The sequence below is a fragment of the Falco rusticolus genome, chromosome 5 (assembly GCF_015220075.1).
Source record: "Falco rusticolus isolate bFalRus1 chromosome 5, bFalRus1.pri, whole genome shotgun sequence".
NCBI lineage: Eukaryota > Metazoa > Chordata > Aves > Falconiformes > Falconidae > Falco > Falco rusticolus.
The window spans coordinates 68,104,840-68,121,417 of record NC_051191.1 but is presented as its reverse complement, the minus strand read 5'-3'; the positions used below and the strand labels follow the sequence as shown (position 1 = coordinate 68,121,417).

The window sequence follows — 16,578 nt, the reverse complement described above, 5'->3', positions numbered from 1 at the left end:
ACTGCCACAGTTGGATTAATTTTTTCAAATGGTTGACTTGAAAAGATGGATCTGCTCTACAGTCAGACAGACATGTAAGTCTGCAGTTAACTGAGCAAGTGTGAAGAGATCAGAGAGTAGCTTATTTTTTCAAGAATATTTTACAAATCTAATACAAAGTTATAATTTTCAGAAATGCAAGGCTTAAAAATTTCTGTAGAAATTTTCAGAAGAGTTTCCTTTCAAATAATTGATAGGGAAAAATCAAACTCACTGCAGAGAAACTAATGTGAAATTTTTTTCTTACAAGGGTAAGTGAAGAAGGAGTTTCATATAAATTTTTAAAATACTGTCTCAAGGCTCCCGGTCCATAAAGGATATTTTCTTTGGTAGAGAACTGGCGGGAGGAGAAGGGCTCTGGCCTGTGTTCAGCCTACTCTTCCGGAAATGGGGGTTGTTGTGTAGACAATTTGATGGCAGAAAAGAGGAATTTGAGAATGCAGATGTAAGAGAAACAAAAGGTACTTCAAATGACAAACAGCTACCAATTTCTGCCCTATTGTTTTGAGAGAACGAGGGAGATAGAGGGGAGAAGGGAAGGTTAAGAGGATATTCCTTTTTTTTTATTTACAGAAAATTTCCATTCCTAGTCCATTATCAGGAATCATCTATTCTGAGCTGATAAATATCTGTGGCTAGTTAGGTCAGCATGCATGGCAGCAATCTTGGCAGCAGATCTCAGTACGCTTAAAACCTTCAGGAGGAACATTATCTCTGAGCAAATTCTTTACTAACTAGAATTGAAAAACCATACATAGATTTGGCTACAGTGCAAACTGCTTTGAAAGAGAATCCGACTGAAAACATTTCCTCCATGAAGTCAATGATAAATGATATGAGAGACATTTCCTCCTTTCTCACACATTAAGAGTTTGCTTTGCATAGAAACTCAATTACATGCCCTGGAAAGTTCTCCCCGCAACATCATGAAACAATGACATGATGGTTAGAAGAAGAAAATCACAAACTACACATAAACACACGAGAAACACCCTCATGCAGAGACTACGCAAGCAAGGGGGAAGGAGCACAACCAGGTTTCACAAAGCATATGAGAGCGAGACGTGAGAGTGACTGTTGGAAACTCTTCTACTGGCCAGAAAAGCTGATTCTCACCGTTCTGAACAAAATGGCTGAACTAAGAGCATCTGACTGGTTATGCCCAAATACCCTCCTCCTCATCCTAGCGGTGCAGAGGTGGCAATGGGAGAAAAGCCCCAGAGCAGCGTGGGAATGAAAGAAAGAGTTGGTTAGTATTTAAAAGCACATATGTAAGTACAAATAGTAGTATAAAGTGTTTAATTCCTTATGCGATATTCTGGGCCACCCTGAGGTACAGCTTTCTTTGCTGTCTTGTAGGCTTTGTCAGCTTTTAAAATGCCCCCAGGCAAAGGGAAAGCGCAATCAGACCCTCCTCCCAAACCCTCCTCCCTATTGCCCTCCTCTGTGAGTTTTTTGCAAAAATTTCCTTAAATGTTTAGATTTTATCTTTTCTTTACATTTTACCTTCTCATTTAATCTGTGAATGCTGTGCTGCATTCCTTTGCGTGTACTACAGTTACGTTCTGGAAATGGCTTCCTTTCTCTATACACCTGGGTGCAGAAACAACAGATATTCTAACATTTCCTCCAAACTTTAGGAAAGCCATGTAATTTGCAGTATTAACAACTGCACTCTCCTGAAGAAGGTAAGACCAACGTCTTCCAAAAACACTGCAGAAAATTCAAGCCAGTCAATTTACAGTGGAGTTGGGCATTAAAACAAGATGCGATAGGAAGTTGCTTTGAAAATGCTATTTTCTGTTTGTCTCTTTTTATATACCTCTTATTGTCTTCTGATACAGACATGAAAAGAGATTTTTAAAGTTCTGTTCTTATAAGGTGAATACGTAATTGCTTTTTGCCATTTTCCTCTTGTACCTTACTCATCATTTCTGCATATCACTAGGCTGGTGCTTAAAGGTGAGATGCCTTCCTTCAGATCTCAACAATTTCTAGATGAGCCAGAGGGCAAAGAGGAGTGCCAAACGTTCCTTCATTTTTTCAAGGCAGTGATTAATGATTGCTAATATTTTAATTAAACTGGAATGGATGAGATTACAACATGGGATATGCAATTATGTTGGCATTTTCTGTGCTACCCAAGGGACAGGTAATCTCTCTGATAGTTATCAAGCACATGACTGTGCTTTGTAAATGACACAGGAGGCTTCTCACTGCCTTGGAGATGGTAAATTGATTTTCCTTCAGTTCACGGCTCGCTGAGTTTGTGAAGGAGCAGTCTGTGCTCATTTGGCACAGAGGCTGGGATTTCCTCATGGGAAATGAAGGGAACTGCTCATATGTAAACCATAGATCAGAAAGCTGATCCTGGAGCATCATTTCATGCTACTGAAGACAAGAAACAGTCCTGGACACTCCACACACTCAAGCAGTAAACTTGAGTTACTATAATCTGAATATTCCAGACAGGACTCCAGTCTTGCATTTGAACAGAGTAACATTTCTTTCTTCCCTTTCATTGTCTGCCCCCTCTTCTTCACCCACTTAGTAACAGCTTGGTACCAGGAACTGTTTGTTCACATTTCAGGAGTTTTCAGTGAAGCTGACATAACCACAACATCCCTTTCTGGTTTATAACTGCACACCGGAATGCTATTTTTGTTTCATGGTACTGCAGGAATGTCAGGGAAAATTACACAAGACTCAAAATAATCAGCCTCCATAGTAAAAATTACTTTAAAACAAAAGAGACACACACATTACCTGGTCAGGGGAGGGCTTGTGGTTGGTTTGGTTGGAATGGGATGAGGATTTGAGGTGGTCATCCTCATAGTTGTCAGCCATCAGCTTCATACGGTTCTGAGTCTATTAAAAAAAAAAAGAAAGAATCTCAGTCTACCTTCTAATGTGATGATCACAGGGACTACAAGGAATAGGGTATTTATGCTATCCTGTGTATCCAAAATCTACACATGGAAAAAAATAGGACACACGCATGTAGAGAGATAAAAAAACCTGGGAGACACATTCCAACCACTTCACTTTGAGTTTTGTAATTAAGAGGCTCATCTGACTTGTACCTTACTATAACTTTGTACATGTGTGTACAAAGAAATAAATTTCTTCTTATAGACCCTCGGAGTTAAGGTTCAAACACCAACCTGGAGAGCAATTAAATGAAGATGTCCCCAAGTCAGTTAAAAAAAGCCAACAAAAGCAGAAATAAGTTTAAAAAACAAAAAGTAAACAGGCTGAAAATAGGTTATTACTTAAGAAGTCCATCCAGTTTCAATATGCCAATCAGTTTTCAACTGACATACCAAAGAGTAGGAAAATTCTGAGACTAGTCAGAAAAACGTGAATTATAGAAAAGCTTTCCTGTGAGGAAATGAAAACATTAATAAATAAGTCTTTGGGAAGAACAGGTGACATAATAAATATTTAGAAAATTAGAAACTGCTTACAGTCAAGCAAAGAAGAAGATACGAAACAAGTTTCTTAGCTTTTCTTCAACTTATCAGAAAAATTCAAGTTCCGGAGGATATTTAATGTTTAAAAACACAAAATATAAAATAAATTGTGTAAGAATAAATGGAATACCTTACCTTAACATTACCATTCTAGTTAAGCAATTGTGATGAATGTTAAAATACACTACTATATGCCTGTGTCTGCAAAGGACAGCGTTTGAGAGATCAAGACCTTTTAAAATACTATCCTGTAATGAGGTCCCCAGGCACCTACAAACACACACACACACACACACACACACACACACACGCACATGTGCATGCACACTAACAAGGAAAGAAGAAAGAAGTCCCCGTGGGCAAAACGTCCCACCTCCCAGCAGGGCTTGCAAAGACCATTCAGGCAGCAATGACACTCCAGCAGTAGCCTGGAGGGGACTACAAAACAGCTGGGTCTGGGGTCCTGCAGAGTGAACTGCTTTCCCGGAGTCAGCTGCTTCACTTCAGGTTATCTGGGAGCCACTTTCACTGGGCACCCACACCTGGAGCAGATCCCAAATGGAACGGCAGCATCTTTCCTCCCAGCTCATAAGGTAGACAAAGCCCTGTTTTGAGCTTTATGAAATCCAAAAAAAAAAAAAGGCTTAGGCAGACCTATGTTCGGTATGATAGACAGTAAATTATGCACAGCTAGATATATTAAATCATCAGAGGTGCACTAAACCAAAATGTCTTAAATGAAAGCTCTAAGCTCATTGTAGAAATGCCAGCTGTTGATTCAATCCCTTCACAACTGTGTGGTTTCTTACTGAAAACTCTAATTTTAATGAGCATCTCAAGGCTAGAGAATGCAGATTCTATTTGGCTGTACTCGAATCACTACAGAAAAAGTCCAGGGTTTGAATCTGGATTTAATTTTCTTTTGGATTAATTTAACAAAAGCTAATAGTAAATTGAGCTTAAGCAATAAGCAATTTAATCACACAAAATCTTTATATTGTTTGCTCTGTTTTGTCAAACAAGTTTTGAATTCCAAGTCTGACTCATCATTCATAAATCACTACTTGAAACAATGTGCATCAATACTTAAACAACCAGTTTACTGTAAAGGTGCTTTCTCCTTGTTTATTACTTTATTAAATTTAAGGTTGGCTCTTTAACAATTTCTTCTTTACAATGAGAGGTACTGATTTTAAATGATTTCATATTTCTTTGGAAATTTTTGGTTTTGATAAGAAATAATAACTTCTTACATACCTTTCAGCATGTATGTAGAAAAAAATCTATTAAACCCCAGACGTTTAGCAGAAGTTAGTACAGCACATTAACTTCTCTGAGAGACAAAGTAGCTCTTCCCAGAGAAAGGCAGCATGTTTTACAATACTGTATGAACCCCCCCCATGTTCGCACTAATACAGGAAGAGAAGAATATAAAGATCTAAACATTCAAAGCACAGTATCCCTCACAGAAAATTCTGAAGTGGAACTGAAGAAGTTGTGTACTTCTGTTACTTCAAGTAGAACAACCTACTATTACTGGGCAGGAGGTATGAAAAGAAGCTGAGAGAACTGGGCTGGTTTAGCCTGAAAAAGAGAAGGCTTCTTTAGTTACTTGATAAGAGGAAACAGAGAAGATGAAGACACACTCCTCCTGGAGAGGATGGGACAGGAGACAATGGATATAAATCAGAACACACAAAATTCTCATTAGAGATCAGGAATGTTTTTTTCGTAATGAGGCTGATCAAACACCAGAATGGGCTGCCAACAGGCTGTGGCATCTCCATCCTTCCAGAGAGCAAACCTGTGACTGGACAAGGCCTTGAGCAAACTGCTCTAGCCAGTGATGCTCTCAGCAGGTGGTTGGACGCAGAGGTCCACTCCAATCTAAAATATGCTGCAATACCCTATTATTTGGACCTTTAATCTTCAGATAATTTTCCAGCTATCAAGGCTGGAGTTTTCAAGAGGGAGCTAAGTTCTAAAATTCCTCCTACTTGTTAAATATGATTTAGCTGCTTAGCTTCATTACTACCTGTTGACCATTTTAACCCAGAACAATTTCTGCAGCATCCTGATGATTATAATCACACAGCATCAGTTCACCAAGAAGAACCTTTTCTGTGTTCCCCTTTTAATCCAGCCTGACCTTCCACTGCTTCTGCTGTTAATATAAGAGTGCATGTTTGTGATATACAAGTCTTGGCAAGAAACCCCCCAGATCAGTATTGTGATTTCACTACAGGAACTAATCTATGCATGTATCATTGGAATTATGCAAAAATCAAGAGATGGAAGAAAAGTAGTTTATTTCCTGACAATACCACCAAAAAATATTTTCCAACATTAAAATTCTAAGCAGTGTTGCAAATATAATATAGTATAATATTTTTCTAATTCTCTTTATGTCAAACAGAAATAAAAAGCTTCTACTTAGGACTGGAATACTAACTGATGAACTTCTAATTGGAAGTTTTTAAAATAACTGGAAATATATGAACTCAGTTTTTCTCCTACTGCTCCTCTCCAGAAAAAAATGTTCAAAAGGATGGAAATTTCTAGAGCATATGGCTGTTGCAATGATTTTAAAACAAACCGTTTACTTTACTGTGGGGAACCACTCCAACATCCTGCAGTCCTGAACTGCTTTGTCATGGCACTGTTATACAAACCTCTCCCACCTTATGAGGTTATGGCTCAGATCCTAGGGCAAACATTTCTACATCACTGTAAAAAGTATGAACAACAAAGTGGTTTAACCACAGTGTCCTATGAGAAAATAAATGAGCAGTGCAGACAAATCGGTTGTGTCAGGAGTGCTTTTGTCTAAAACCTCCAGAGCTTGTAAGCAGAACTAGTGATGATAAGAACTGGACATCAGATCCAAATTTTTGCTTAAAAAATAACATGCACCATTACAGGTACCTTCTCCATGCATGTGAAGATAAAATGCTATAACGCAAAAAGCAAGACAAAACTCCACAACTGAATAGTTTCTTGATTTTTTTTTTTCCCCAGAACGTTTCTTGTTGGTTGTTTTTTTTTAACAGAACAGATTTTGTAACCTTATTCCTTGCCCTCCAATCACTGCCCTCTCCCCTGCCGAACCCCCACACCTTGTCAAAGCCCTTAACAATGCTCTTAACAAGTCTCCCAATAATCACTGTGCAAAAGAACAGTCCCAAACCCTTCAGACTACTGTCAACTCTCAAAATTACTAAAGAGCCATCCCACACTCTCAAGCTCCTAACTGAAAGCCGGGAATGACTGTGGAGAACTTGCCACATAAGGTCTGTGAACCACAGGTCTAAAGCACAACATTTGCAAGGGCACTGTATCTAAAAAAACCCCAACTTTCTCTGGTTATATATTAGGCTATACTCCAGTGTTATCAGATCTTGCTCACCATCCCTCTTTTTCATCCCAGAACTTCTGCAATTGTCCTTTTGCCTCTCTGATATACTTATTCTTAATGCCCTTCTTGCTTCTTGTCATTATTCAACCCTGGCCTCTGCCCTATCCCTTGCTACAGCAGGCAGTTATATTAAAAGAAAAAAACACCAGAGAAAGTATGAGATAAACTTGTTTTAATCTTAAATGTGACTGGTCAGCATCAGCACTTCTTTTAAACATGCTCTCTTTTCTTTTGCTGTTTCATGGTCCTGCAGGGATTTCACAATATTTTCACCATGCTTTTTCTAGTTATCATACAGTTTATTTCTGCCTGTATTGTATAATCACTAAATGTTTGGGTAAACAAGGAAATTGCCATGGAGTAGACTATTTCTAACGCAACCAACACCTGAAAACCTTCATTCCAAACAACACATGTATAATATTTTAGCTGCCAAAACTGTAGCCATGGTGAATTTTGTTTAAGCAGCACTAAGTTCCTCCTTCATGGATGTACTCCTTCCAAGCACACTCTCACCTGTAGGTTCCTACAAGTACGTTATTTTATGTTCACTGCAGGCTATACCCGTACCTTGTTTGTGCACCTCCACCCTAAAGACCAAATTAATAGATCTTATCACACTTAAATTGCTACATAAGAAAAACCAGAACTGATACTGATCCACAAAGTGTAGGGGAAAGTCAGAGGCATAGTCTGGAATATAGCCGGTAAAACCTAGAGGAGTCCTGCCCAGGTCTGACAAACTCTTTAGAATGGAATTCCACATATAAATTTGAAACCCATGGATTTAACTACAGGCAATATTTATAATATATTTTAGAGAATGTTTTTATTTGAAAGCTTGCACTAAGGTGTATGTTATAATGAGAATACATACCTTTCTTAAGCATTTCTGCAGGATAGCTAGTATTCTGGTAACCGTTACCCTGGCAAGTTTTTGAAACTAAATTTTATTTGTAGGCATCACACATTTCTGTATCGCTTAGGCAAGCCCTCTAATAAACAGCAGACACTAGTTCATAAGCTGTGCATTTGCTATATTAATCTAGTCTGCTTCACCCTCTCATTACAGTAACTTACTCAAAGAGTTCACATCAAATCTGTTTCTCCCCCACGCAACACAGCAGAAACCATGACATCAGTGGCTACTTTCTCATTTTTTGTAAAATATTTGCGTAGGGTAATTTCTGGCTTTGCCAACCAGTCTAAACAAGCTGTATTAATCCTTTAATGTAGAGTTTAAAAAGACCCGCATTAAGTAAACATTAATATAATGATTGTACTTGTGACAAATGGATATGTGGTGGAGACAGTATGTCAGTAAGTTAAAGGAGTCATCCCATTTCAATCTGAGTTGAGTGTTTCACTGGACGCACACACATGCAAATGAAACAGTTTAGAAACCTTTTACCACTATTAACATAGAAATATAATGGAGAAACTCAGGCGATTTTGTTTTTCAAAGTCGCATGCCAAATTCAGTATCTCTGAAAATTACGTTCTTGCAAAGAAATTCAGGTAGTGCTTTTCTATTTGCTGAAAACACACAGTGAAGCCATACTCCCTGTAAATATCTAACCAGCTCCCTGCTGGAATCTGGCTGTCAGAAACACAGGAAGAATAATCCCTCCTGGCCTGTTATTAGAATGTGATGCCCTGCGTAACTACCTTGAGTATATCTATACCTACCTTGAATACACACCTAACCTGAGCTTCTACCTTGAGCACAGGGTCTCTGAAAGATTTAAAGTATTTTACTTGACACCCCCTTCCCATTCATGCTACCCGGAGACATTTTTCAAATTTGTGAAGGGATGGTATATGCTGCATTGTCATTTTTGTTTGTAAGGTTTAAAAGACCCATCATTAGTTTGGTCTGACTTTCCTTTTAGGAACTGAGATTCCTCTATCAGCAGCGAACAAACACAATGTTCAGTTGCATACAAATGAAAACCATTCCCATTACTACAGTTCTGAACATCCTGGAGCCGGTGTTTTTGTGAGCCAAACAAAGGGCGCATGCAATGCGCAGCTGCTGGGATTTGTCAAAGCCTGCAGGATTTAACACAGATTCTACCTGAGATACTGGCTTCTGCATGAACTGTTGGCAAAGTTACAGCAATATTACATTGTAAAGTGAAACACTTTATCAGTCCAGTTAATTTCTATGTTTAATGATTTCATTTTTCTGCTCATCTCCCCATGTGATAATTACAGAGAAAGTAATTCTGGGGAATTCATATTCAAAACCCCATGAACTACACTAAAAGAGGCATATAATGAATATATGGAATTCTTTCAAAGGCTTGAAATATGTAGGTATATGTGTATGGATTTAAAAACCTTAGGAGATGAACAAATAGTTAACTATGGGTTTGCCTGATAACAAAGTTTATTGAAATCTATTGCTCTGATTCCTGTATAAAAAAACCCACAAACAACAACACAAAAGACAATCCAGATCTTGTGTTTGGGATTCCTTATTGTGTTACACCACATAAACATTACAGTATATGTTCCTGTAGCTCTCTTGTACTCTCTTCAGAGATACCTCAGGCTGCGTTTAAGATCGACCAATCAGTGGTAACAGAACTACCTTTCTCAATTATTTGCTTCATAACAGCTGGAATCTGCCTAGTCCCAGCTTTAAAAGAAAACTAAAAATCTTCTTCTCTCATGGTTAACTACTCGGGAGAAAAAGCCAACTATGTTAGTTCTTTGGCATCCTTCCACTGCATGTAAGGCTCTTAGGCAGAAACATTATTAAGGTGTGTTTTCCTGTACCTCAAAGATATCTGAGCAAGGGCTGGAGTCTGACAAAGTTTACCACCATATTGTAAACCTAATTTATACTGACTCTGTGGCCTATGCATCAAAAAAACCTTTCAGGCAGGATCAAAAGGACAAATGGTGTCCTGTGACAACGTATTCAAAGAATCCTGGATCCCTCACACCACACAAAACTGACAAAATTATTTAATGAAATTTAATCAAATGATCTGAAGATAGAAACAGCAAGCAAAATGAGCTGCTGTTTTAATTCTTAGGATGAAATAAGAGAACTGGTTATATTCACATTCCAGTAGTGAGCATATAAAATTACATACTGTAGGTTTAAAGCAAGCAGGTAAGTATTTTTTTTTTGTGTTACAAGCCTGCCCTATGGTGCAGTTTGTTAGGGCAAATCTGACCTCGGTTCCATGCCATGGCAAAGAAGGGCCTTACTGCAGAATTTCCTGCCAGAGAATATACGATCAGTATTCTTTGCTGCCACATGCCCTGAAAGCAGAAAAGACTCATTTATTTAAATTAGCTTAACAGCAACTGCTTTTTTGCTAAATCATGCTGCTACATCCACTCTCCATCTATTGTGCTGCCTTCATTACTTCTTTAATCAATTAAGAACTGATTTCTTTGGCAGACAGCATGGCTACCCTTGAAGAGCATAGAAGTCCACTTTATTACCCACTTTATGCTGGCTAATGAAATCTGTGTGCTTTGGATTTGTATTCTACATCTAAGCATGGCCTTCAACCCTACAATAATTTCTTTCTCTAGCCTGCCTCCCCCATGGTGTCTCCAGGCAAGAGTCAGCTGGAACCAGTGCGAAAGTATGTCCTGAATGGCCAGCCATATGTGTATGCTACTGCCAAACAAAATATAGCACAGCTCAATTCTTCTTGCCTTTCTCTGTGTGGGAGCACTACTTCAGGTTTTTTCACCTCTACACAGCTGTGGATGTTAACTAACTTCCTGTAAGTTACACAGTCTTTGAGATTTCTTTCCCTCTGTAAAATTTGGTTGAAAATGGTCAATAAACTGAAAAGTCACTTGGTGGGAACTACAGCTCAACTAAGCAGGTGGCTAGCACTGTCCGTTAAACTCTTCTTTGGAAGACTCTAGGATAAAAGCTGGTCCAAACAAGCATGTTTTGTTCAAGTTGTAAGGGTTTGGATGCAGTCTCTCAATATATCCTTGCACTAAATGTCACATAGAAGTAGAATTTTCCGATACCATGCTCCATGCCTTTCTCTAAGATTCTGGGAGGCTGAATTGCTACAAATTCCCAAGTGAACAGCAACAAGTCTCTCATGTTTAGTCCATGTGTCTGCTAGAACGTTTAATATCTACAGTTTATCTAGTCTCTTTAACCTGCTTTAATACATACAACCAAAGATAACTCACTTGAACAAAAAAGTGAAATGTTACTTCTGTAATAACATGAAAGGAAGTACCAGTCTTTGTCATGGTCCTCATTACCCAAACTGGTGAAAATTCCTGACTACTTCTCCCCTTGCTCATTTTTCCCCTCTCATGGTGTGTTTGTGGATCCAAGCTAAAAATGTCATCTTATATTTTATCAATTGAGAGAAAACCAAAGACAAAAAACCAGCAAGGAAAAAAAAAGCTCAAATGTACTTTGGAGCATAAATACTCCCTAAAGACTTTGATAGGCTGGTGATACATGTGTTTTACAAAGCAAAACGTAAAAGATATCTCAGGTTATGTTAAGGTTGGAAATGCATTCCAGCATAATAATGATCCTGTGATTACCTTAAACTTGTGCAGTTTAAGCACCAACAACACCAAGCATCGGAGGCAAGGTTAGTCTTATAAATATATAAATATCTGAAGGCAAAATCCCTAAATTACCTATGCTGTATCCCATTGAACAGACAAATACTTCTATCAAAAATAGAACAACCTTTGTTTGACATAAGTTGACAGGACTCCTGTTTTGTTATGACTACTTACTCAAAATTTCTCCTTCCCTTTTCACTTCAGGTTCACTCCACACCCTGCTCATCTTACTCTTGTCTACCTTACTCTGCTCCTCTTTCCTTTGTTATTCTATTTGGTTCTCCTTTCCAAAATCAATCCACTTGCATATGCTCAATTTCACAAACCTTCCTGTATAACACAACTGCCTTAGTCACTCTGCTTTTTCTTTTAGTCTTTCTCTTAGTCTGAAATCAGAAAGTTTCTCTGTTCACTCATACCTATGAAAACTGATTGGCAAAATCTCATCCAGGAATTTATATACAAGATGCATGCTACCGTAAAATCTTAAAACCTAGTCATCATCCCCTGCTTTGACAAAAACATTTGCAGGCCATCTGCTCACGTGTATCTACATATTCTTTTCCTAGTTAAAGTAATCTGGAAGTTTTCAATACTTTGTCTGCTGTGACGGTGTCTTTAGAATAAACATAATAAAAACATTCCTTTATCCAGGTATTTTTACTTTTGGAAGGTATATACCAGTGTTTTTACCACAGGTCTTTTAGCCTTACCTATTTTTATTGTTAAATGACTTACCACTTCAACTGCATGTGCCTGCAGCTTCAAAGAGTTGTTAATAGTAGCCCCCCTCTATACATGCTGTTCTTAGCAAAAAAAGTAGTTATGTACAGATACAAATTCCTAGATGCTAAAGTGATGTGAGCTGCTCAGTATCATCTCAACACAGACTGTCTGTAACTGCCCAGAACCCAGCTCTGGGTGTATACATGAATGTGTCTGTGTCTACATGATATAAACAGTGTTGATAGCAACTTAAAAAAAACAACCCAAAAAACAAAACCACAATGAAACCTCAAGACTATTTATGCTTGTCCTGAAATTAATTTTAAAAGCTGTTGTGTAGAAAAGAAAAAGACACCCAATATTATTCTTTTTCTGCCTCACATTCATCTTTGAATCTAGGCAAAATCCTTCACAGTAACTGCTGGAGGGAAGAGTTGAAAGGGTATTTCCTTTGACAACCAAAAGAGCTTTGCTACCCCAAACTAAATTAAAGCTAAAGAACTTTCTCTGTACGGCCAATTATTAGGGTTGACATCCACGTAGAAGAGCCCTGCCTCATAAGTTCCATACAAACATGCAGACATTACATTCCTGTCTGTCCACACCATCTGCGCGTGTGGTCTGCAGACACAGGATTCCTGTCCATCCACACTGTCCCTGTGTTTGGTCCACAGAGGCAGGATTCCTGCCCAAGCACACAGCAACACATGTGCAGTACAGAGCTGGACAGATGATTCCTGTCCATTTGCCCTGCTCTTGCTCGCAGTACAGAAGCAAGGAGGATCATAATAAACCAACTTTTTTTTTCTTTTTCTTTCCGCAGAGGTTGATTTTTCCCATTAAGTCTGCATCAAAGCTTAGATAACAGCACTAGCTGGAAAGACTGAAGAAACATTCAGATTTTCTGCTGCATTTGTACCAAAATCAATCTTACCAAGGAAAGAAGTTCTTTTGCTTTCTACTAAATTCATGGCACACAATGGGTAGACATGTGTCAGTTTGGTCAGATGAATTTCTCTAAGGTGTCTGCATTTCAGACAGTATTCCCATCATTGCCTGCTCTATTCCTGATCTGTTGTCCTTTTGTGATTTACATTATATTACACCATTACACTTGAATAGAGGCCCACCCAATGGGTACCATAAAGCACACTGTTAAACTTACAAAAAAATCTTAGAAAATTCCATCTCTGCTATAGAACCACCAAAGAAAAAGGTGTGTGGAACAAGATGAAAAAACAGCTAGTCATACCTCTGGTGTTTTCCCCTTAATCCTCTTACTGCAAAGTCATTAAACTTTGTAAATGACTTTGTAAACTTTGTAAAGACAGGTGATGCCACACATTAAAGAGCCCTGACAAAGCAGATGAAGAAATAGAGATGAATGAACAGCACAGGGGCAATCTCAACTGATTTATTTGCAACCAGCAGACTTAGAAGGAAACAAGGAAGCCTTCCTATTTTTTAAGCCCTCTTTGTATCATAAACCAGATTGTTGGCTGACAATGGAGAAGGACTAGCTACTCTGGGTAATCAGGAAGAGGGGGAAGAAAGGAGGAAGAGACATCAAGAAATCTTTTCATCGTCTGACAGTGATGAAAAGGATAGGGATGGACAATAAGCAACTAGTCTTAGTCTGCACTTCCCAGTCTGTAGATCCTTCCCTCAAAATCAGTGAATCCTCTTTCCAGTCCAGAAGAACATTCTGATACCTTGCCTGTGTCTCCATGAGATATGGAAGAGACTTGAAAGGTGCACAAAATGAAGATCTGTGTGTATAAATAAATATATTTTCCCTTAATAAAAAAGAAAAAAAGAAAAAACCTACAATGAGAAGGTACAGTAATTATTACTTCCACAAAACAAATAAACCCATGCAGTCTTTGAATTTTAAACAACTTAGGTATGTGTGTGTTCTTAAGGATCACTACATTGCTTTTATTATTTTTTCAACACCATTAATATCAGCAGTTGGCAGAAGTTTGGGTTGCTAGCTCTAATAAAGAAGGCGAAGCCAAGATTATATCTACTAGTGTTTTGGAGATGGAGGGCACATTGGCTTGGTATCAGAAATTACAGTTACATTTCAGGTTTATGTGAAAAAAGTGAGAAATATAATTTCTTAAAGTATTAAAAGGATTAAGTGTGATACAGTGGTGAAATTGAATGTTTAAAAGAGTAAAGTTTCCCCCCTCCAAATAAAAATCCACTGTAAAAACAAGAAATACCTGGGTTATTCAGATCCTAAGAAGAACTTGGCTGGAGTCAGCTGTGAGAGCTCCCTTTTTTTTTTTGTTTACTCAACTACAGGAAATATTTGTATTCACACTAAGACAGACAGGAATTGGCAGTAAACAGAAAGAGAATAAAAGCCTAAGTTCTGTGACTGTAAAGTTGTGCTCAAAGAGAACAAACACCCTAATAAAATGGCTACTCCTTAACCTGGGCTGTATGTGACACAAAAGACAATTACTTCCCACAGGCACCAATACTGTGATCAGAGTTCAATACATATTTGGAGACTAAAGCTTTATGGTAGCTTTTCTATGGTACTATTCACCTATACTACTGGCAACCTAAAATTATGCAACATGTTCTTGCAAAGGTGAATTTACTCATATTGGAAACCAGCAAATTGATCTTATATCCACATGATAAATGTTTGATTATGCTAAGTAAAATCAATCAGCAATGTTTTGATAACTGAGTTTGAGACTTATTTTGTCTTTATGCACAATCTTGGGCTAATCCCTGAAAGCATTTCTTGGTACTGAAAAGACTCAAAACCTTTGGTACCACATTTAAGGCAAAGAATGGCAGACAGAAACAGATCCGTTCAGAGACAGCAGAACACAACTGCTCTAAAGATGATCTGCCAGATATCACTACCTCGTATTTGACGGCCTCATTTGCAGATCCCCGCTCAAGGGAGGGCCTGGAAGCAGGATCTCCATCAGTATCAACTTTCTCATCTTGTATCTTTCAGAGCTGGCAGCTGTTACCAGACTCCTCACAGCTTCCCAAGTTAGCAGCCAGCAGAAAAATAGCCACCCCCTTCCTACACACATTCACAAATACCAAGTGGCAAAAACATTACCTCTAGGGAAAAACTACACATTTTTTCTTTGGTTGTGAATATTTTCTCATCTTAGAAAAGGAGTGCAGAAAACAGCATGTACTTATCAAGGAGTAAAATGCATAATTTATTCAGCACCAAAACATGAATAGTAATTTTTTTAAGACTTGTATTCTTTAGAACACAACAACATGAATTTAACAGAACTGAAGGCAATCTGCAGCCATCAGCACCTGTCCATTGCAGAAGCTATCACAAGTAACTGATGCCTAATTTCATAAATCTTTGTCTCCTTTTGATAAATGCAATATACTAGCCTATCAATTTCCACATCTTGATATTTAAATTACTGAAGGGTTAGTATCAAGAAACTAGTCCTAACTGACAGCACATATCTTGTATTTCCAACTGCAACATGAAACTTCTATTTTCCCCTGCATTACCTATTCATTAGCCTGAGATATGGTGTACTGGACTAGGCTTAATCAGACTGTTTCAAAAAGGGAAATTATTTTCAGAATTAGAAGGATCTTAATACAGTGGATGAGAAAAAAAGTATCTGTAGACTGAGAGGTATTTCAGTATATAAGCTCAAAAATACCTGAGACCACTGTTCATCAACAGCTCACTATTTACTGAAGCTGAAGTTCATTCTGTACAGTTAAGATTTAATTGTTTCATTATCCAGTTTTAAGATGGTGGGGATTAAAATTCTCTGTTGCAGAGACTGTATTTTTCTCTTCTCAAGCAAAGCAAGCACTGATTTATTATGTCATCCCCAAAATAACACAGTGAAATCCCAAACATGCAATACATTCTATCTTATATGTCATTAATTTTCATTACATATTTCTAGATGCACAATCCTTTCCATCATTGCTCCTACAAGTAAAGAACACATCACTGACATATTAAGTCATACAACTGTTCATCTGTAATCTACTTCAAACTTCCTACATATTTAGCTTATGAAACCATCAGTCACCTCATATCTCTGACTTCACCTTCTCCTTACATGTTTTTGGAACACACTTGCATCATATAACACCTTGCCAGTTACAGATCTTAACAAGTTAAAACCAACACTGAAGCTGGTTAAAATACCTTTCAGCTTTCTGCCACTACCTTTCTACTGACTATCAACGTGTGAATTGCTTTTTATGTAAGATATTTGTTAAAGTCACATGTTCTTTAGGCTTCTCATCCAAAGAGAAGTAACCATAAATAAAGTCTTACTTCATTGCTTCAGTGTGAAACTGTTCAGTGTC

At 38.0% G+C, this 16,578-nt stretch overlaps 1 protein-coding gene across 18 annotated transcripts in view; it reads right to left on the bottom strand.

Annotated features, from left to right (window-relative positions):
- The window catches only part of ERC1 (ELKS/RAB6-interacting/CAST family member 1), a 302,189-nt gene that overhangs the window by 31,366 nt on the left and 254,245 nt on the right, over positions 1–16,578 (bottom strand). For 16 of the 18 annotated variants that reach the window (XM_037388425.1, XM_037388439.1, XM_037388433.1 and 13 more), the window contains one exon: positions 2,806–2,907. In XM_037388425.1, coding sequence (XP_037244322.1) covers positions 2,806–2,907 — 102 coding nt within the window. Of the gene's footprint in view, positions 1–1,155; positions 1,223–2,805; positions 2,908–16,578 lie in introns of all 18 variants that reach the window. The other 2 variants (XM_037388442.1, XM_037388443.1) reach the window with 1 other exon arrangement.